Below are 24,119 nucleotides of genomic sequence, written 5' to 3' on the forward strand. Positions count from 1 at the left end.
TCCTATTTTATATAGATGCTAGCCTGCAAAGAAATACAGCAAACGAATGTATTTTGCTCATTTCAAACTTCATTATACAGAAAAGAGAAACTTGGATATTTCTAAGTTCTAATTTAGATATTTCTAAGTTAACAACCTATTAAAGTTTCTATTGAAAACATTTTTTGCTCATATGTCACTTTTACTGACCTATCTATCTATCTATCTACTCCCCCTCTGCCCATTAGTACTGGGGATTGAACCCATGGGCACTCCACCACTAAGCTACATCTTCAGACCTTTATATATTCTAAATTTTGAGACAGGCTCTTACTAAGTTTCTCACGCTTACTTCAAACTTGCAGTCCTCCTGCCTCAGTCATTCAAGTAACTGGGATTACAGGCAACGCCAGCACCATAACCACTTCCACTGATATTAATAGATGTTTAGACAGTTTTAAAAATATGCTTTGAGTACACATAAAGGACTGTCACCAGTACTGTCTCAAGTCCTTATTTTTTATTCCCTACAACAAAAATTCCATATTTTCACCAATATAAAAACAAAAAAGCTGCCCAATAATTTTAGTCAGTTAAAGAATTCTCTTATAACAAAGTTTAAAAAATCCTTAGTCATGTTTTACAAATCCTCCTTTTATCACTTCAAGAGTTCATAAACAAAAAAAATCAAAACTTATATTTATTATATTATATCATACCTCTAAAATGTTAAAACAACTGACTAGAGAGACTTGATCATGTAAGAAAACATTAAACCACTTTCTATTTATCTAAGAAACAAATTAAAATAGACAATAAAAATCAATGCAAATTAGTATTTCAGTTTACCTATTTGCATAAGAGTCTCTTCCATACTGTTTGTAGCTGTGACCATTGCCACTGAGGCTCCTAGTGGGTCACTGTCAGGGAACTGAACTGGTTCTGGTACAATGCGCCGGTCATTTAAACCAAGTGGTCCAGCAAGCAATTCAAATTCCTCTTCACCTGTCAGCTTTTCATCTTCATCAACATCTAACATGTCCCAGTCTTCTGGAATTTAAATAAATAAATATATGATAAGTGAATATAAACCATGATTTAGTTCTGCTGGCAATCATTATTATAAGACATATCTAAAATACAATTGGATTAGCTAGGCATGATAACACATGCCTCTATTCCCAATGACTTGGGAGGCTGAGGCAGGAGGATCACAAGTTCAAGACCAACCTTAGCAACTTAGCAAGAAACTGTCTCAAAATAAAAAATAAAAAGGGCTGGGGGTGTAGCTCAGTGGGGTAAAGTGCCTGTGGGTTCAATTCCCAGAACCATATGCACACAAAATAAATAAATATAAGAAAGCTAGATTCAAATTCTACTACCCACAACATAAACTATGGCATCATCTCCTGGTGACCTGACCAAACTGCATTCTTGAAGCAGAGTGAGACAAGAGATGGGAAAAAGAGCCAGTATAGTTGAAAATAAAATAAACAATTGGAAATGTCACAACTGGTCATGGAGGTTTCGACCAATAAAAAAAGTGTTGTGGGACCAACAAAACGTTCATAACACTGTCCATAATCATTAAGGAGAGGTTATTTCAAGTAAATGAGTGCTCCAGAAAAATTGATGGTCATCTCAATTTTATATTTTTCACTTTTCATAATTAGGATGTAAATTTAAAATATACTACATCTCTTTTCTACTTTTTGGAAAAAATATGAAAAACAGAAGTTAACATTCTGTGGTAAAGCTAATATTTGGGCTCAGGTACTTTTTCCTTTGACTTTCAAACTATGGTTATTACTACAGAATATTCAAGTTAATATGTACATAAATACAAACACATATCATGGTATATTTTAGTAACAAATGTTAAGCAGAGAGTATATATAAAAATACATGTAAAATAAAGAGGCTCTCAAAACAAACAACTACCTTCATACACACTGTCCTGCTTGCCAATTAGATCTGGAGCTTGTCCCTTGTACCTGCACCAAACATGAAGAACATTGTGTTTTTATATAAAAGTTAGTATCCAAATTTGTGCAAATTAAGCCATTAGAATGTTTTAATAGGTCATTAATAAAGCAGCAAAATATAAAAGAGTTTTGTATTATGGGGTAATATAATAAAAACTATAAGTAAGTATGTATACACATGCTAATAAATCAGTGACTGTTTTACCAAACAACTGGGGAGATTTCTGATCATCTACAACCAACTCTTTCAGTCAAACTTCCAGAAAGCCTTTACGATTTAATAGTTGACAATAAAGACCAAAATTCTACTTACTAGAGATTAAGGATATAAAGAGAAAATATTTTCATGGCAACTCATTTAAACAGAGCAGTATATTTTTTCACCAAAAAAAAAAAAAAGATATTAATTAAGATGCCAGAAATATGGTATAATACATCAATGAAAAAAACTGACTGTATGCCTTCTGAGGGTTAAGGCAAGTGTCCTGACTAAAACTGGCCAATAAGTCAAAGATTAATAAACTCCAGTGAAGGACCTGCTGTCATGCCTCTATTTCAAGACCTCAGAGATCCTAAAAAGACCTGCTGTCATGCCTCTATTTCAAGACCTCAGAGATCCTAAAAAGACCTGCTATCATGCCTCTATTTCAGGACCTCAGAGATCCTAAAAGTATTCCCTACTTCTCCACACTTTCTGCCACCAATTCAGCAATCACAGGACTTTGGGAAGATAAAAATTATTCCTCACATGGAAAGTCTTCAGTTCCTATCTCTTAAGGTATATGATATTCATAGAGCCTAGATATCTACACAATTTCAAGGTACCTTTCAGAATTTGTTGTCTTGGACTTAGTCTTCAGAGCTAAATACTTCTCCCTGCAGCTTCCACATAGCAGGTAGTATGGGTTTCCACTCCCACATTCACCACCGAACCAGCCATCCACATAAGAGCCATTACTGCGATAGCCCTGACGATTTGCACTGCGCCCACAGCCTGGGTGGTTTCTCTTCATGTGCTGATTGAAGCTGACGACACTGCATTCACATAGTTCACATACCACCACTTCTTCCCTATCTTCAGACTCACAAACATGCTGCATAAAATGATTTCATACCAAATTATTATAGTCAAGTTAACATAAAATTAAGAGGTAAATAGATTGTTTACAATATTAACTACTTTGTTTACATATCTTAAAATATTCAGAATATTTTCATTAATACTTCATAAAAATTTATTTTAAATAAGAATTCAAGCCAGGCAGTGAGGCATGCCTGCAACTTTGGAGGCTGAGGCAGAAGACCTTAAATTCGAGGCTACCTTAGGAACTTAGTAATACTGATCCTATTTCAAAATAAAATAAAAAGGGCTGGGTGTGGCTCAGTGGTAGAGGGTCTCTGAGTTCAATTCCCAGTACCATAAAATTAATTAATTTTTAAAAATCACAATTGAGACCCACAATATGAAGGTTTTCTTTGCTCTTCCTCACTCTTGTAAATTGCAATATGAGAAGAGTGAGAAAAGAGTTAAGAACATGACAATCTGCCCTATCTCAAAGCAATAATAATTAAAAAACCCACTCAAGTGAAAATAACTATTTTTTATCTGGCTATAAAATGCTAAATCTATTTTTTGAATTTCTGAGAAAAGTCATTAGGATGCAGTTATTTTACTGACTTAATATGGCAGTTAGTTTCCTATAAGATTTATGTCTAAGAACTTTTTAGTCTCTCTACTATAAAATTGTAATGCTAATCAATTTATACATACAAACCCACATGTACCCTACCCCTGGATGAAGGTATTTAAAATATCTTTGTGGGCACTGGTTCCCAGAATGAGATATTAACAGTGATTAAATGGAACCTATGAAGGAGAAGAACATGCACTCAGACAGCAATGTGAACGAAGCAGTTAAGTTACTTAACCCAGCAGCATCTATGGGGACTGATGCTTGTTTTGTTATCTACCTCTGACATTACAATCAAATATTGCCACAATATGGCTCTCTTCATCTAGTCTGGGGAAAGAAGCAGTAAAATTGCAGAAAAAGCAACAGAGAAACATATTCATATTGGTTTGTAGGTATCAAAGCAACTTCAAGCATTAAATCCCCAAACATCAAGATGAGATATAAGGCTTTTAAGAGACTTCAACTCGACACAAGGCTGCTGTTAGTAAGATATATGAATAGGAGGGCAGGGAAATAAGTCAGAGCAGCCCCCGCTGCAGTCACACACACCCAGGTAGGCCAATCCAGTACCTCTGGGATCCACATTCCCAGAATATCATTGTCACTGGTCAGGTCTTGTCCAAACATAGCTTCCATTGCTTCATCATCAAGATCAATTTCCAATTCCTCATCTAAATTAAAGTCATACAACGCCCCTGGGTCTTGCTGCAAAGATATTCCTTCTCTTCGACTTTGATTCCTGTGGGCCTGCACAGAGCGGTATAACCCCGCTCAGAACAAAACAGAAACGGTATTTTATTTGCATGAATAAAGTAATTCTGAATATTTTGCCAGTTCTTAACTGCCACACATAAGATGAATACCAAACTCATCCTATACAACAAACCTATCACATGTGTTTCATCTCCTATAAAATAGGGACAATAACAGCACTCCTGTCTCACTGGGCTAAATGTTTAAACAAGATAACCCATGAAAAATTCTTTATAAAAACATTCAATAAATGTTAGCTGCTATTATTCTTTCAGGTTTACTTTTTATTTTTATTTTTTGCTTTTTAAAATTTTTTTGAATTTTTTATTTATATATGATAGCGGAATGCATTACAATTCTTATTACAAATATACAGCACAATTTTTCATATCTCTGGTTGTATACATAGTATATTCACACCAATTTGTGTCTTCATACCTGTACTTGGATAATAATGATCATCACATTCCACCATCATTAATTACTCCATACCCCCTCCCTTCCTCTCCAATCTCTCTGCCCTATCTAAAGTTTGTCTATTCCTCCCATGCTCCTGCTCCCTATCCCACTATGAATCAGCCTCCTTATAACAAAGAAAATATTCAGCATTTGGTTTTTTGGGGGAAGTTATTGGCTAACTTCACTTGGCATTATCGAAGCCATTCCCCTTTCAATTCATAATAAATATATATATCCTGCGTTTTCCAGGACAGTCTGAGTTTCTTTCTCACTGTTCCCAAAAATGACTGAATCATCACTTAAATTCTAATATTTCAAAGATCAAATCCTATTTTGACAAATCACATATCCCAGTTTTTGGTTTATAAAACATATTCCCCAATTTATACTTTAAAACATAATCCTATAATAATTTACTAATGAATTGAGGGAATTTATTTTTGCTTAGGTAGGGCCTTATCTACTGGTGAATACCTAACGTCCACAAAAAAAGTTTGTGCCTACACTTTTTAGGGCAGTGTCCTTTCTAGTTCCTTCTCACCACTGATGATAAATATCTCACCACTGATAATAAATTATCAAATATTCATCATCACTTCTGAGGGATCATTTGTAAACTTTCTCAAAACTTATAAGTGGCCTATATAGCCTTCTACATCAGAGGGAACTTAAAAAATAAATCTTTACATATATACTCTCATTTCAATTAAGTAAAATTATGCAAATATGTAGAAAATTATATACAAATAGTTATTTTGTTAATGTGGGTGGACTGAATACTTAGTATTATTAGTTACATCTTCTTTAATGCTGCCCTTACAATGACTCTAAAATAAAGTCTTTCACCAAGAGAAGTTGAAATATAATTACCTGCTCTCGCTAGCAATGTGCGAGCTGCTAGATCAAACTTGTGCCTTCTTGTTACTGCTGAGCGACCTCTAGCTGGTGGTCCACTTCCAGAAGCTGCATTCTCTGTATGATCCAGATTATCAGTGCTACAAGTGCAAGTTTGAAAGCAACATACCATGAAAAGAAAGCAAGGTGTAAGCTTTCTTGTGGCACTACATTTTTCTCTAAATGTCTTGAGAATAAAATATGCTTTTTTAAAAAATTTTTTTAAATGCTGGGGATCGAACCCTGGGCTTTGTGAAGCTTAAGTATTCACTTGCTCTACCACTGAGATATGTCTTTAGCCTATGATAAAACTTTGAAATCTGTCTTTTGTCTCTTGCAAAGTTCCTAAATTATAAATAATATCATATGCCCTGATTTTTAATTCCACCAATAGTGAAATGGTGCTTAGTTCAGATTCAAATTAAAATTAGATTAGGACTGGGGATGTGGCTCAGTGGTCATTGTGCTTACTTATTATAAGTGAAGCCCTGGGTTCATTCCCCAACACCAAAACGAAAAAGAAGATAAAATATTTGAATAGAATAAAATATTTAAATAAATCCTAAATAATTAAATACTTATAATTTGAAATTATTATGAATAGATATTTCAAAATAAATTATGAAAATATTCACTGAGCTTGTTACAAAAAGTCTGCATGTTATAAAACACAGCCTTGGTAATTATACAACTCCATGATAGAGATGAAAAATGAAGAAGGTCTAATATCATAAGAAGTGCTGCAGGAGAAAAGATATATTTTAAAAAATATTTTTTTAGATATAGTTTAATTTATTTATTTTTATGCAGTGCTGAGGATCAAACCCAGAGCCTTGCACATGCTAGGTGAGCACTCTACCACTGAGCCACAACCCCAGCCCCAGGAGAAAAGATTTTAAGGAAGATTTTAGAATATTTTATTACATGTCATTTAAGGGCAGGCATCATCTCAGAATTCTTTTTACAATGTTAAAAAGGGACATATTATACTAGATACTGAAAATTAAGATAAAATGAAAATTAAAATTTAACTATACTGAGACAGATTAATCTCTATCACTAAAATGAACATTCTATATTATATCCCTTGTGAGATAAAACTGTTTTTATCAGGGTGTTTATTTTACTTTAAAATAAACTTTTAATTTTCAGCTTCCTTTTTCCAGCTAACTTTTACATAAAACTTATGCACTTCCTGCTTTTCATGAAAACATCCATTCTGATCAAAACTTCTCATTTTTACTCCTCACAGAAACATAAGCTTATAAATGCCCACCTTTTCACATAACTACATTTACCAACTTTATTCATCACTAGAAACATTCATGAAGTGAAATAAATGGTTATTTTGGAGGAACTATTTTTAACACATGGAACAGAAATAAGAAAAAGAAATTGGAATTTCACCTTTCACTAAAGCCTTCCTCCATTTCAGCAGCATCTGCTGATGGTATGTCTCCTGGTGACTGCAAATAACAGGGATCATTTGACTTTCCACCACTGCCTAAAACTGCTGCTCCATGCCTGGAGTCAGCTGTGCTGCCTGGCTGGGGCTCTTCCTCATCCTCATGCCCAGGGTGCTCTATCATCCACATGGCAAGGACAGTAATATTCTGGGCATCGGCCTCTCCTCGAGCACCTATATAGGGGGAAAAAGTTCTGATACTTAATTTGGACAAAGTAATTAGTTATGTTGCTATCAGTTTTGAAGTGTTTTGTCTCATGCCCTTGTAAATGGTAACAGTTACATGGATCTGGTGTTAAAAATCTTACCAAGATTTATGACCTCTTTAAAAATACTTTGCCTTCACTAAGGTAGGACTTCTCATATCTACAGATACTAATAAATAAAAATTTATCCCACCTGTAGCTTCCATGGCTTTGGCAATCTGTCGGAGTGAGAACCCCATTTCCAGCAATGGGACAGCAATTGCTGGAGGAGGAGGAGAAGTTGAAAGTCTACTGCTTGGATCTGACAAGGCTGAAGCAAAAGAAAAAGAAGTAAAGGCCTAAATGTAAGTTCTCACAATAGCTGTAAGTCTCCAATTTCCTGGAAATGTCTAAATTTAATAAAATCTTACTCTAGTAAAATATGCTATGACTAAGCTTATTATAGCAACATAAAGGTTTTCAAACAGATAAATCTGCTAGTAATATAAAATAAACTTGCCGAAAATTCCTTTAAAAAAATTTCAAACTTACAGGAAATTTGCAAGAATAGTACAAAGAATTTTTTATCCTGAACCAATGCAGAATAAGTAGCAGACCTGATGTTCTACCTCCCCTAAATATGTTAATATGTAACTCCTATAAAGAAGAATACTCTCCTGAATAAGCATATTAAGTGTCTCAGCAATGTCCTTTACAGCAAAGGATCTAATCTGGGATCAGATTATCTTTGCATTTTATTTAGTTGTCAAGTCTTTTCTATCTCCTTCAATCATTTTGACATTTCAAAGATTAGATATTTCAAGATTAGATATTTGATATTTTGAAGATAAAGAGATTTTGTATAATGTAGCTCAATTTAAATTTGTTGTTGCTTCCTCATGATTAGATTCAGATTAATGCTTTTTAGTATTTTCTCATTGCATTCTATTAGATGATACACATGATATGCAATTTCTTTCTTCCTCTTCTTTTTTATTTTTTAAACTTTTTTGATACCGGGGATAAACCCATGGGTGCTTTACCATTAAGCTACATCCCTAGTCCATTTTATTTTTTAATTTTGAAACAGGGTCTCACTGGATGCTGAGACTGGCCTCAAACTTGAGGTTCTTTTGCCTCAGTCTTGGGATTATGCTAGCCAAGATACACAATTTCAATCTGTCTCACTTCTGGTGATGTTAACTTTGCTTACTTGAGTTAGATGGGATCTGCCAGGTTTCTCTACAGCAAAGTTACTGTTTTCCTTTTTCCCTTTAAAACTAAAAAGTATATTTGTGGAGGTATTATAAGAATGTGAATTTTCTACTCCTCATCAAAGTTTTACTCAATAGCATCCATTTATATTTAATGGCTGAATTATTATGATGATTTCTAATTTCATCATTCCTTTTAAATTCATTAGTTGGTCCTCCACTCAAAGGCAAGGCTTCTCCTATCTCCATAGGAGAAAAAAGTATAGTCTTGTATATAGTATTATTATGATTATTTATTTTGATACCCCAATTTCTCAAGTTTGACAGTCGAAGTCCCGTAGAATCTCAATTTCTCTATCCTTTAGGTATGTACCTACCATTCCCTGAGCATTTTATTAGTTTTGGTACAAATTATTCCAGATTCATCTTACATTCAGCCTTACAATAAACCATTTCTCCCGAAAAGATCTGGCCTCCTTTTAGTGGACAATAGTGTTTAGAAGATAAGATCTAGGTGCTAGTGTGCTTTTTGCAAGTAAAGCATCATTGCTCCCAGATTATCTCACTGGCTGGTAGATATCCTCCCCATCCTCCTTGGCTCTGATACCAAATAATTTCTCACTTCATTCAGACTCCACTACTATAAGAGCCAGGCCACCTGCACACATGAGGAGCACTTCTTACCCCAATTAGGCTTTGACACCCCACTTTGGCCACCATGTCACTTACCTACCAAACCCTGCTGGTATAAATACCTATCTAACTTGGCTCCAACTAATAGTGAAGAAAGAAAGGGAGGTTAAAAAACAGGAAAGAAAGGAAGAAATGAGGGCTGTCAATTTTGCTTTAAAAATATCACTATTGGCCAGATACTGTGGTGCACATCTGTAATCCCAGCAACTCAGGAGGCAAGAGGATCACAAGACCAGCCTGGGCAACATAGCTTGTGATCTAATATTAGATAAAATAATCACTATTGTTATAATGGTAATGGTCTTGATATAACTATGGACTTCTGCTTCTGGTTGTAATGGAAAACCAGACTCCAACCTTCAACTAAAAATCCAGAAAAAACATATTAATAATCAGCAGATACTGGACTACAGGCAGGTAGGACAGTGATTTCTGAGAGGAGGGAAACAAGACAAATAGTACACCTGCCTCAGCTTACAGCCTTTTGAGTATTTTCACACTGCAGCACAGGGAAGGAAAATCCGAACGAAAATCAGTGGTCTCTCTAAGTTGAGAAGACAGAGTTGATAATTCAGGGAGGCCAAAGGGGCAAGAAGTTCCAGGGAAGAATACCAGTAAGGAGAGAGAGATAAGGGATGGAGAGCTGCATAGGAAAGAGAGCTCCAGAAATATACAAAGTCTCTTCTCTTGATACAGAAACTAACCAAGCTAGAGGAAAGAACCACCAAAAAGGAGCAGGAGTTTAATATCTAGAGCTCATATAAGGTGAGAACAGTCTGTATTACCACAAGCCAGAATAAAAAGTCCTTTTAATGCAAAAGTCCATCAATGGGTAGGCTACTAAAAAAGGTACTGGCTTAGCAATAGGGAAAAGTTAGCCCATGCTAAAGTCTGTCCCAGTCCCACTTAATAAAGCATAAAAGCAAGACTTGAAAAGATCAAACTGCTTCCAAGTAACCTAATTATATTCCAGAACAAAGGCTTTGATATCCACTGGTACACCCACTGGCTGGGTACGCACCTATAATTCCAGTGATTAGGGAGGCTAATCAAGAAGAAACACAAGTTCAAGGCCAGCCTCAGCAACTTAGTGAGACCCCTAAGCAACTTAGTGAGACCCTGTCTCAAAGTAACAAGTAAGAAAAGGGGATGTGGCTCAGTGGTAAGTGTTCCTGGGTTCAATCCCCAATCTCAAAACAAACAAAAAATTAGGAGTAGATATGTTAATATGAGAGAAAGCATATTTTGTGGCAAAGAATAGTACTAACAAAGTTAAAGTATATTTAAAGACATATGTAATATTTAGCACCAAATAGGGTAAAATTCACAACGTCTATTATCCAATAAAAAAAATAACCAATATGCAAAGAAACTTTTTTTTATTTTTAGGTTTATAGTATACAACTCAAATTGAGGAAGAAATTGATAGAAACAGACCCAGAAATGAGAAAGCTGATAAGGACAGAAAGACATTAAGACAGATATTAAAACTAGATTTGGGGGTATGCTCCTATAATCCCAGAGACTTGGGAAGTTGAGACAGAGGGATAACAGGTACAAAGCCAGCCTGGACAATTTAGGAAAACTCTGTATCAAAATAAAAAATAAAAAGGGCTGGCAATGTAGCTCAGTGATACAGCACATCTGGGTTCAATCCCTAGTAGCTCCTCCTCATAACCAAAAAAAAGACAAGTATAATAAATACAATTGATCCTCAAATATTTGCAGATTCCTTATTTGTGAATGTGCTTACTCAACAGCATGTATTTGTACCCCCAATAAACATTCACTTGCTTTTGTGGTCATTTGTGGACGGGCAAAAAATAACAAATGTCCTTTTTATGGTCTATTAAATATCACGTTTTTGCATTTTTGTACTTTTCATTGGTGATTTCACTTATTAAAGTAGCCCCTAAGCATAGTACTGAAGTATTGTCTAGTGTTTCTAAGTACAAGAAAGGTGCAATGTGCCCTATGGGAAAAATAACATGTTAGATAATCTTCATTAATGCTTGAGTTATAGTGTTGTTGGCCATGAATTCAATGTTAATGCACCAATAGCACACATTAAATATGGTGTTTTAAAACAGGAAACTAATCCTGTGTTTCTTTAAAAGCAATGATTCAGTCAGTGTTCACAGCATCTTTCTAGAATTTGACTATTGCTAATAATGAGAATCAACTTTTATTCCCTATATACATGTATTCAGTAAAGTAGAAAAAAGACTGAGCATGTTAAAAAAGACATGAAAGATAAAAGGTAAAAAAGACTCAAATCAAACTTCTAGAGATGAATAGTGTCAGAATAAAAAAATACACTGCAAGAGATTAACAGCAGATTAGACACTATAGAAAAAAGATTAATGCATCAGAAAGTATAGCAACAAAGACTATTCAAAGCAAATTACAATTTATAATGGGGCTTATAATATATTTAGAAGTTAAATGTATAAAACTAAAAGTATAAATGCTGAGAATGGGGAAATAAAAGCATTATGTTGTAAAAATTCTATTTACTCTGTATCAAGTGGCATATCATTTGAAGGTACTGTGAGAATTAAAAATGTATACTATAAATCTAAAAGTAATTTCCAAAAATACAAAATAAACTAACTAGCAAACAAAGGAGATAAAATTAATTAATGAAAAAAACTACTTACATAATTAAAAGAAACTAGATAAGGAGAAAAAAGGGAATAAGGATCAAATGGGACAAAACAGAAAGATGGTGGATTTAAAATCAATCATGTCAATATTGCATTAAATGTAAATGGTCTAAACACCCCAATTAAAAGATAGAGAACAGCAGACAATTTTATAAGTAAGACCTGATTACTGGCACAAATGTATGTAGAAGTTAAACTATTCTAACACTATTTTAAAAAATAAAAACAAAACTCCTCAGGATTGGCTAGGTACACACTTGTAATTCCAGTGATTAGGGAGGCTAATCAAGGAGGAACACAACTTCAAGGCCAGCCTCAGCAATTTAGTGAGACCCCTAAGCAACTTAGTAAAAAAGTTAAGAAAAGGGGATGTGGCTCAGTTGTAAGTGCTCCTGAGTTCAATCCCCAATCCCAAAAACAAACATGAAACAAAAAATTAGGAGTAGATATGTTAATATGAGAGAAAGCACACTTTGTGGCAAAGAATATTACTAAGAATAAGGAGAGTTATTTCATAATAATAGAAAGGTTAATTCATAAAAAAGACATAAGAATCCTAAGTTTTACAGACCTGAAGATACAGCTTTAAAATATAAAAATTGAGAAACAAAAGGGGAAACAGACAAATTCACAATTATAGTCGATATTTTTTCAATAATTGATGGAGTATACAAAAAAATCAGTAAGGATGTAGAAAACTTGGACAACACATGACCTAATAAATAATTTATAGAACATTACACTCAACAGCATGATGCACATTTTCCCGAAGTACACATGGAATATTTGCTCAAACAGATCATACTCTGGGCTATAAAACAAGTCTTAGTAAGTTTAAAAGGATCTGAAAATATGTCCTTTAGGCTTGGTGGGAGTGGGTGTACCTCAGTGGTAGAGTAATTGCCTGGCATGCACAAAATACTGATGGTTCAATCCCTAATACAACAAAAAAGAAAAAACACACACAAGATATGTTCTTTTATGACAATAAAAGTAGAACTTTAAAAATCAGCAAGATATCTAGAACTAAAGTCCCTAAATATCTGAAAACTAAATAACACACTTCCAAATAACCCTGACATCAAAAAAGATCTCAAAGGTAAATTAGAAAGTACTTTAAACTAAATGAAAATGAAGACACAGCATTTCAAAATGTGTAAGTTGCAGCTAAAGTATGTGTAGAGGGAAATTTATATCACTAAAAATTGTCTATATCAGGAAAGAAGAAAAGTCTGATATGACTCATATATAGTATGTTATTTATCTTTTAAGTCACAATTTAATCTAGTTTTAAATGAAGAAGACACTCAATTTGATGGGTGCAGTTCTCCTTCATTAAAATCACTGCTTTACCTTCAGTGAAGACAAACTATAATGTCCACATAATAAAGTCCATACATCTGGAATGCCAAGATGTTTGGGTGTCAAAGTAAATGAAAGCACACACACCTGTACGATTAGCTGGCCTTGCTGACTGTGAATCAGGAGAAGTTAAACTTTGCCTCCTTCCTACTTCATCAGAAGGAGAGGTTGGTAACGATGATATTGGAGGAGTCTGTGCCCGACGTGTGGGAAGTACAGTGGTAGTTGGGTAACTAGAGAACATTTGCCTTTGAGAAAATAGCAATGGTTATTAGCATAAAATCAAAATAGGAAATAATGTACACATGTCCAAATATTGAGACTCACTATAAGACAACCATTCTCCTCTTCTACTTTCTAAGATATTGGTCTACAGAATAGATATAAAAATGACCTTTCAAGTAAGAAGAAGGGGAAAAGATAACTTTAAAAAGAAACACTAAACATTTGTTTCCCTTAAGCCGCAGTTAAGAGAGATCAGAACAGTCTTCTTTCTGCAGTTTTCCCTTGTGTACATATCTGACAAGCTGAAACAAAACTAAATTTAAATAAGTAAACGTTATTTGGAATTTACAAACCTATTAAGTAGGGTTGGCTAAAGAACCATCATAAAACATGCCTTTTTGTTTGAAAAGGTACACTTATTTGATCTTATAGTACAAATAAAAGTATAAAGAATTATGCTTAAATGAAAAAATATATTCATGGATATGAGCTTTTTATTGAAACTAATGTTCAAAACACAAGTATTTATCTTCTGAAGGAAAAAAATTCCAAAGCTCAATCAAAAAAAAAAAAAAATCATCATTAAGACAGCACTCAAGTGTTGGAGCCCTTGCTCATCAGTGGCATGGCTGATTAGACCTGGGTCTACCACTGTGAGACTTTGAGGTAACTTATTAAACTTCTGAGGGACATTTCCAACTTCATTTAAATGGGCTTTACTAAATGATCTCAGGTTCTTTCTAGCTCCAGAACACTGGGATTCATTCAGTTGGGCCCACTATTCATTAAGAAAACAACCATGCCTGGAGAACTAGAGGCATCAGAATAGCAGACATTAAAGGTCAACTTCTCTACCTGAGAAGACTAAGTGGCATCACTCCTGGGGACTCAGATGCAGGCACCGTTTCTGTGTCAGTGACTGGAGTGGTGGCAGTTGTGGTGTCCTCAAGGGAGCTGCTCATAAAGGAAGTTGTGCTTGAGGCTGATGGGCTCGTGGTAACAGGTGTCTGTGCCTGCTGGGCATGGTCAGCTTCTTCAGCTTGTTGATCAATCTCTATCAACCAAGATAAAGGTTAGGAAAGTAGTAAGCATTTCTTCTCTTCAAAAATAACAGTGGATGTGGAAAAATATTATTTAAAAGTTTCTAAGTACGTTTTCTGAAAGATTTACAGGAAAAAGTCCCTATATATACACATCCTTATATGAATATTGTACTCATTATTCCAGACTCCATAGACAGTACTATAACAAGACCTTGAAATTATCCAGTTCTGTTTTTAGAGAAGAGGGTTCTCTCAAAAACAAACAGGTAAAAGTCTCACTTTCATTTTTAGGATTTAATAATAGATTCTCTAAAGATAACCAATCATTAAAACTGTGTTTCCTCAGGACTTTGATTTTGATACCTATCTCCAGTCTATACAGGCAAAGATAAACCATATAGATACAAGAATAAGAAATACCTAACAAAACCTCCATGCTTTAAAAATGACTCTTGAGTCCTTATCCTAAGAGTTAAAATGGGTGGGGGAGTTAAAATGTCTAAATATTTACAGTGTATTTATATATTTTTTCCTAATCTGGTAAGGGAGCCCACTAAAAAAAAACAAAATAGGAGTTGCTAGAAGGACAGCTTATTCTATTAGATTTGCTAAATGGCCACATTCCTTCATAATCAACATGATTATAACACACTTCTCTCTGTTTACTAAGTGAAGACAGCGAAGAAGTAACGGCAAAGGAAAGGAAGGGGAAGGGGAAGAGTTTGTGGAAAGGGAAGGAATAAAGAACAATGTAAGTTTCATGAAGGCAAGGGACTTTATTTTGTTCGCTATTATTTGTAGAACCTAGAAAAGTACCTGGCACATAGTATACACTCAATAAACATTTCCTGAATGAAACTCAATTTTTATTTCAAAATTTATACTTCCCAAAGGGGAGAATAAAAGATAAAACAAAAGTTTGTTTTTTTTTAAATATAATACATGGACTATAAAAGTTGTGGGCTTTAAAGTACTCTTTAAAAATAGCTCTGAGACACCAGTCAGAATGGCAATTATCTGTTTTTAGAGAAGAGGTGTTGCAATTATCCAGTTCTGTTTTTAGAGAAGAGGGTTCTCTCAAAAACAGATGAAAGTCTCACTTTCATTTTTAGGATTTAATAAGAGATTCTCTAAAGATAACCAACCAATCATTAAAACCGTGTTTCCTTAGGACTTTGATTTTGATACCTATCTTCAGTCTTTACATGCAAAGATAAACCATATAGATACAAGAATAAGAAATACCTAGCAAACAAGAATACAGACAACAATAAGTTTTGGTGAGGATGTGAGGGGAAAAGACACATTCATACATTGCTGATGGGACTACAAATTGGTGCAACCAATCTGGAAAGCAGTTTTCCTTAGAAAACTTGGAATGGAACCACCAGTTGATCCAGATACCCCACTCCTGGGTCTATACCCAAAGGACTTAAATCAGCATACTATAGTAACGCAGCCACATCAATGTTTACAGCAGCTCAATTCACAATAGCTAAACTGTGGAACCAACCTAGATATCCTTCAATAGATGAAAGGATAAAGCAACTGTGGATATATACACACAATGGATTACTCAGCATTAAAAGAGAATAAATTTATGGCATTTGTAGGTAAATGGATGGAGTTGGAGAATATCATGCTAAGCAAAGTAAGCCAATCCCCAAAAAACAAAGGCTGAATGTTCACTCTGATAAGTGGATACCGATCCATAATGGAGGGGCATGGGAAAAATGGAGAAACTTTGATTGGGCAAAGGGGAAGGATAGATGGAAAGGGAGTATGGGGGCAGGAAAGATGGTGGAATGAGATAGACGTCATGAACCTAGGTACATGTAGGATTGCACATATGGTGCAAGACATGAGAAGTTGTGCTGCAATTGTGTATAATGAATCAAAATGCATTCTGCTGTCATATATACCTAATTAAAATTAATTAATTAATTAAAATATCTCTGAGAAGTTAGTAGAATATTATATATTTTGAATCAGCTCAATAAATACTTGGGTATCTTTTATAGCATGAATTAAATTTGTTTTACAAAATTTCCTAATAATTATAATGCTTAGGAAGGTTTAAAACAGAAATTTATGTGTAGGCTAATGATTATTAATAAAAAAGTAACAAAAAAAGGACTGTTTACCTTACAAAGGAAAAATGATGTGATACTTGTTTTGGCCAAAAAAAAAAAAAAAAAAGATGTTCTTAAAAATCACATAATATATCAACAGTTATAAGTAATTTCAATGGAACAATTTTTTTTTTTAAAGTCAGATAACTTACCTTGTTTGATTTTGCCCCCAAACTGGTCTTCCAAAAGCCCATGGACCACTAGTTTGTAAATCATGGCTTGAGCTCGTTCCAGATCAGCTAATCCCAATGCTCTCTTTATGGGTGACCGCATGACTGCTCGCTTCACCATGTGTCGCATCAAGAACTGTAGGGCTGCACGCATCTCCACATCTTCATGAACAACTGGTGAGCTTGCACAGTCTGAGTTGTGGCCATTTTCAGCCAGGACTTTTGGTATCAACAACAGCTCAGCATATTTACTACAGCCAAGAAGAGCACTAAGTGATTTCATAGCACCAAGGTAAAGATAGGACAGCTGTACTGCTCTGATTTCTGACTGGGCTATGTCGTGGTTTTTGGACACATGTTCATGATTTTTTCTTTTTCCTTCTGTTATTTGATGTTGGGATTCCACTCCTGGCAGTGTTTGATCTAAAGAAAATGAAGCTATTTCATTTTCTGATTTGGAGCTTGTGGTACCCTGACTTTTGACATCATCAGCTATTAATCCTGTTCTCACGTCTAAAGTAGATTCACTCTCAGGTTTCTGATCAATGTCCCCTTTCTCTTCAGACTCATGTCGGTGTTTCTTTTCATGACGCTTGGTGCTCTGCTTCCCCATATCTTCATGAATGCCTGTTAGATATGTTAGGTCCAGCAGCACAGAAGCTGTCAGGCCTCGGAATCGTGCCACATCAAACGGCAGTGGTTCACAGGGCTCCAGATTATACAATGGAGTATCACTAGGCGACCAAAAAGTTGGGAAGCTTTAATAAAGATCAGAATGACACAGGAAAAAGCAAGTGAGGGAAAGACAGGAGGAAGGTACAGAAAATAATGTAGGCAAAACAAGATGTATTATGTACACAATACAAAGAATACTTTACACAAACTAAAGACATCATTACAGAGAGAAAAATGAGTCTATTATGAGAAAATGGAGAGTTATGATGCTACATGCAAAAGCACTGAGATGTTCATGTGCTTTCAAATGAGAATAGTCTTTATTATATAATACAACCCAGGAACTGCAAACTTCTCATAAAGGGCCAGATAGTAAATATTTTAGACCTTGCAGAGTACATGGTCTCAGTTGCCGGTATTCAACTGTGCCATTATAATACAAAAGCAGCCACTGATATATTAAAGAAAAGAGAGTGGCTATGTAAATTTACTTCCAAAAATAGCAGGGAGCCAGATGTAGTTTGATGTAAGCTATCTGGAAAGTCTGTATAATAAATCTAGTTTATTTTGTGGGTAATAGCTCTTTCAAAGTCTTCATAGAAGACTTCGTTTCACTAAGAAATTTACTTTATAGTCTTCAATTAATGTTTCTAATTTATAATTTAAGCAAAAATATGATTATATATTTCCTAACATTTGGCAAGAAATTCCTGAAGTTTATGAATGCTATAAACATGAAATAATACAAACTTTAACAAACATATAAGGTTTTGTTGTACTAATCTAAATTGTGATTCTGTCTTGTTTTCCTAATCCTGTTTTCCCTCTGCCTCATTTTTCTTACTTGTTTTCATTTACTAATTTACTTATTTTACTATACTGTTTGCATATTAGTAAGGTAACATAAATCCTTTCTGAAACAAGGCAAAGAATATAAAAGAAAATGTAAACTATTTCATGTAACTTTGTAAAACCATCATTGGTTTTTCTTAGATTAGAGAAGTAGACATTAACCCTTGAAATTGTGTGTAAAATTTATGTATATATATTTTTCAACTAAGTGGATCCATAGCATTCACTTGATTTTAAAACCATGATACTTCCATTAAACGCTAAGAACCACTGTTTCAGATATTGTTTTATGTCATATTAACGTATAATTTTATAGGAATCACATTAGGCAATATAATGAATAACTACATAATATCAACCAAAATCCATATTTTCAACTAATACAACGATGTAGAGTAATAAGTCAGTTTTTTGGATAGTGATACTTGACATTTTTCTTCTTTAATAAATGAAGTTTCTAATTCTAACTGAATGCAAACACATAAGTGCTTTTAAGTACTCTGCTGTATCAAATAAATGGAATTATTATATCTATTAAAAATCTGGGGCTCAGGCTGGGCTTCAGTGATACAGCCCTAGCACTGTGGGGTACTGGGTTCAATCCTCAGCACCACATAAAAATAAATAAAATAAAGGTATTGTGTCCATCTACAACTTAAAGAAATTTTTTTTTAAATGCTGCACATTGAGGGAATAGAAATATGGGTGCTTAAAAAGGCAGGGGCAGAACAAGAATACTTTAAGTCAAAGTTAATCCAAAATGTAATTCTAGTCATTCAAATGTTCCCATGCTATATTCAAAGCCCTTCTATCAAAATAAAATCAACAGATCAGCTGGCTTGCTTTTAACTATCCCAGTATAGTAGAAATGACCAAAAAGCAGGAAACTGGACTAGAGATGTAGTTCAGTTGTACAGTGTTTGCCTAGCAAGCAAAAGACCCTGGTTTGATTTCCAGTACTCCATCTGTCACCAAAAAAGGCAGGAAACCAAATGAAAAACAGAAAGAAGGATTCCAGTTAAACCTAACTAGGGATATTACCATTTCTTCACCAAAAAAAAAAAAAAAAGAAAAAAATGAATAAAACAAAAAACTATGCTGCTGCTGCTTCTTCTTCTTCTTCTTCTTCTTCTTCTTCTTATTATTATTATTATTATTATTATTATTATTATTCCTGGGGATTTAACCTAAGGGTACTCTACCACTGAGCTACACCCTCTTTTATTTTAAGACAAAGTCTTGCTAAATTGCTGAAGCTGGCCTCAAACTTGCCATCCTCCTGTCTCAATCTCTCAAATCACTAGTATTATAGGCATGCACCACAGTGCCCAGCAAAAATATTTGATGAATCACTAGTATTTCAAAGAACATGGGTTTGGAAATTTTTTTCCTTTATAAAATCACAGTACCAATAGTTAGCTGTATGGAAAAAATATTTTTAAAAACTCAACCATCAATTCATCTAAAATACATTGATTATACTTACTGTCCATGGGAAAAGGCCCGTTTCATTATTAAATATTCATTGGCTAAAAGTGTTAACTCAACAGATCATACCTGATGGTAATTTCTGCTTCATCCCATTGGACCTTGGCAGACGTGCTACCCTCTTTGACCACTCCCAGCAGCGTGGCATGGCGCCCAGTTTGCTTGTGAACACACCGACCTCCAACTCTAAGACCAGCATCAACTCCTCCTATCACTGCCAGAACTGGCCACACCTCTATGCAAAGAGTCCTCAGCTGTGGCTCTGAGAGGTCAGCAAGGCCATGTCTATTATGTTTACCTTTCTCTTCCTCTTTGCTCTCCTTCTCCTCTCTCATTTCATTTTCCTCTCGGCTCTGAACCGAGCGGCTTTTCTTTAGCTTCTGACCTGACTCTTTAATACATATCTTAATTTTATGTAGCCTTTCCATCATTTTTTTGTTAATGCAGTAAGTCCAACGGTCTGTTCGGTGAAGGATACGGATAAGTTGAATAGTGGCCTCAGCTAGCACTGCTGCTACTGGACTACAAATGGGGTCTCCTGGAAGTAAGTCCCGTGGTGTGCCTCGCATCTGCATATCACAAATTTTCACCTATATAAAAGAAAAGAGGGTAGAAAATATGTGATATCAATAGGTTTCCTTAACTGTTAGTAATTATAAATTCTAGCACATGGAATTCCATGTGGAACTAGTGTTTGATCACCTACTACCCATTTAATATACCAACTGGCTCACAACAAAGAGGAAATGATGCAGACCTACTGAAGTTACTAGCAGTATGGTACTCTGTAATAAGCTGCCTGTCATTTAAACCTCTTGTAGCCCGTGAATTACAGACCTGGTAGGATCACTCAGAAGATGGATATATGTAACTGAATTAATTTAGTTCCCAAAAGTCTGGAGTATACACCAGTTCTCATTATCAAGACTCCAGAATAATAATGTGTCCTAGAACCATCTTACATTGTTCAAGGGGAACAAAGATAAAATTTTAAATCTATACAACTGGGATAGTTCCAATCTGGACATACACTGCAAACTGGAAGAGAGGAGTGAGACTTCAATTAATATCTTAATTCTACATAATCTTGGGAAATTATTTAATCTCTTTAAGCCTCAGTTTTACATCTGAAAAAAAAAATGGCACAAATAATAGTACTGGCCTCCTACACTATTTTAAAAATAATATGAGCTGGCCATGGAAGTACATGCCTATAATCCCAGTGACTCAGGAGGCTGAGGCCAGCTATCCCTGGATTCAATCCCCAGTACCACAATAGATAAATAAATAAATTAAATGAAACTATGCACATAAAGTGCTTATCAGTACAGTGCAAGGTACACTATAAATGTTTAAAAAAAAAGGTTAACTATTATTAGTATTGTTTTTCTCAGAGATTCTGAAGTTTATCACAAAAAAACCTTCCAGATAGAATAACTTGATTGTTACCTAATCTAAGGTTATATAAATTTTTTCAAGGTTCCTTGCTACTGGAAAGCACCATGACCATAATTCTCAGCAGAACATGCCAGAACCTATTTTGGGATACAATAATATAATCAGGACAAGGGATAATATCAGGTACTAGGAGGCCTGTTTACTTCATCTCCAGTTCAATTTTTATTGCCTACCTGTTCTAGAAGTAGTTCCCTTGTCTTGTAAAGAGCTAGCTTTAAATCATAACTCATGGAAATTTAATTTTTTAAATGTAAATTATTTTTAAAATATACTTTAAACATAGAATAAAAAGTAACTTTCACGGTTAGGGTCCTCCAATTTACCTAATTTGTAAACTTATTACTATAAAATAACTAAAAATTCTTGAGAACAAACCTAAGTCACACTCCATCCTACAGTAAAGGATGGAGCAAGAAAAAAAAATTTTGTCTATCAGTACAGGGAGACCAAAGAAAGGTTGGTCTCTGTCTAGGTTTGAGATGAGGAGAATAAAAAGGTTTCAGTCAGAAGGGATCCCTTTTAATTTTTTTCTCAAAAGTTTCAAATTTATACTATCCATAACGTCTGAGAGCTCCCCCAGGTGAATTAATAAAAGGTAGCTCTCTATCATAACTGGAATTTCTATTACTCAGCTAGTGGCATACTATCACATTTAAGATTATTTCTAGATTTCTCTCATGTCCATAATTGCCAATGAGCCACATTATCCCTAATTTAGTTCCTATAATTACCATAGTTGCACATAAATTTAAAAATTTGATTCACTATATTCAACTAACCAGAATATCAAATTGTGTCTTACTGTAAACATAATTTCTAAAAGTATTTAACCTCATTCTATAAGAATGAATTATAATATATTCTGTTTGCTAGTTCTACAGTGTGTAGTCCCAGCCCTTGACCCAATGACACACTGACCACAGTGGTTTTGAGCTCCATAGTATATCTTTTTTTTTTTTTTTTCTCATTAAAGGTTCAAAACCAAAAAAAAAAAAGAATGAATTATATGGGTCAGGTACTCTTAATGGTATAAATAGCTTATTTATACTTATAAACTCTACCTGATGCTAAGAAATTTAATTAAAAAAACAACAAATAACCTTTATGCTTAAATATAAAGGTTTTGAGGCTTCATTACCTTTTCACCTGGGTTGCTACTATAGAACATTACACATGGGTACAACTCTGCTGCATCCACATCTTCAAAAGCTAATTTAGGTTCCTAGAGTGTGACAGAAGTGAGGGAAAGAACAAGGAAACAAAAATATTTTTAAACTGATAACATCTAACCACATTAAAATACAAAGCCTTAGGAGACAGAACAAAAGTTACTATAGCCAAACTGCAACTACCAAGGAAATTCCACATATAATAAATGATTCTAATTTATTCATTTGTTTCAAAAATCTTACTGGGATTTAACACATTTCTGTTGTTAGTTGTTGCTTATAAGTATAAAAAGAGAAAGTATTAAAGACAAGGAGGAAAAAGGTGGATAATCTATACACTAGATAATTAGCACTTGAATAATTAACTGTAAATTTGAAGGAAAAAAAGTTCATGAGTAGGTTTCAGTACCTCTCCATTTTTCCCAAAGGAAATAGTCCTGGCTTCCATGTCTAATACACAGGTAATGAAATCTCCTTGAGTAAAGCTGGACAACGTCAGTGTTTGTTCTCCATTGTGGTAGAGGTTACCACTGTAGGCCCTATAGAGCCACATATCGGAGGTGGTACGGTGATTAAAGTCATGTACTGGCCAACGAGAAACTCCGACACATGTGCCTTCATTACCTCTGTTTTCCTTCACAATGTAAAACTGAAATAAATGTTATAATATTCATTAGTACTAAAAAAAAATTCTGTATACTATTAACTGCATAAACCAAAACCGAAAGATTATGTTTATAAACAATATTTTTGCACTATGAGAATTTTATTAACTTTCTTTTCCACCTATGTAGAAATAACTTGAAAATGAAATAAATTCATCAGTTTATGAAGATTTTAAAGGAAATTCACTCTTTTTTTCCTCATTTAAATTTTTATTCTAGAATAAAATTTTATTCTAATTTATAAAAAAATTAATGTCAGTAAACATATACTATTGTCATTTTCAACAACTATTTTAAGCTTTTTCCATTTTAATTTTAACATTATAATTATTGATAAATATAACTCATGTAAATAAAAGCTCTGTGAGGTCCTCACAATATTTATTTTATTTTTTAAAATTTATTTAATAATTCTAATCAGTTATACATCAGAGTAGAAAGCTATTCATTTTACACAAATGGAGCAGAATTTTTCACTTCTCTGTTTGCATGAAGTAGAGTCACACTATTCGGGCATTCATACATGTACCTAGGGTAATGATGTCCAGGAAATTCATGTTTTACCTTGCAGAATGTTTTAAATTATTTCTGTGTCCTTCAACAGATGAATGGATAAAGAAAATGTGGTATATATACACAATGGAATATTACTCAGCCATAAAGAAAAATGAAATTATGGCATTTGCTGTTAAATGGATGGAACTAGAGAATATCATGCTAAGTGAAATAAACTAATCCCCCCCTCCCCCTGCAAAAAGGCCAAATGTTCTTTCTGATTTGTGGATGCTAACCCAAAACAAGGGAAGTTGGGGAGGGGAATAATAGAAATAGATTAGACTACACAAAGGGTAACAAAAGGAAGGGAATGGGGGAGGGGAATAGGAAAGACAGAA

At 34.3% G+C, this 24,119-nt stretch overlaps 1 protein-coding gene across 5 annotated transcripts in view; it reads right to left on the minus strand.

Moving 5' to 3' along the window:
- Positions 1-24,119, minus strand: part of Herc1 (HECT and RLD domain containing E3 ubiquitin protein ligase family member 1) — a 192,285-nt gene that overhangs the window by 39,087 nt on the left and 129,079 nt on the right. For 2 of the 5 annotated variants that reach the window (XM_071608367.1, XM_071608365.1), the window contains exons 35-47: positions 22,971-23,210; positions 22,531-22,614; positions 20,004-20,524; positions 16,902-17,677; positions 14,430-14,628; positions 13,437-13,597; positions 7,629-7,745; positions 7,172-7,403; positions 5,741-5,865; positions 4,208-4,428; positions 2,786-3,058; positions 1,921-1,969; positions 829-1,029 (exon numbers count right to left, since the gene is read on the minus strand). In XM_071608367.1, the coding sequence (XP_071464468.1) occupies positions 829-1,029; positions 1,921-1,969; positions 2,786-3,058; positions 4,208-4,428; positions 5,741-5,865; positions 7,172-7,403; positions 7,629-7,745; positions 13,437-13,597; positions 14,430-14,628; positions 16,902-17,677; positions 20,004-20,524; positions 22,531-22,614; positions 22,971-23,210 (3,199 nt within the window). The remainder of the gene's footprint in view (positions 1-828; positions 1,030-1,920; positions 1,970-2,785; positions 3,059-4,207; positions 4,429-5,740; positions 5,866-7,171; positions 7,404-7,628; positions 7,746-13,436; positions 13,598-14,429; positions 14,629-16,901; positions 17,678-20,003; positions 20,525-22,530; positions 22,615-22,970; positions 23,211-24,119) is intronic. The other 3 variants (XM_071608369.1, XM_071608368.1, XM_071608366.1) reach the window with 3 other exon arrangements.

Source organism: Marmota flaviventris, chromosome 2, assembly GCF_047511675.1.
Source record: "Marmota flaviventris isolate mMarFla1 chromosome 2, mMarFla1.hap1, whole genome shotgun sequence".
In the NCBI taxonomy this organism is placed as follows: domain Eukaryota; kingdom Metazoa; phylum Chordata; class Mammalia; order Rodentia; family Sciuridae; genus Marmota; species Marmota flaviventris.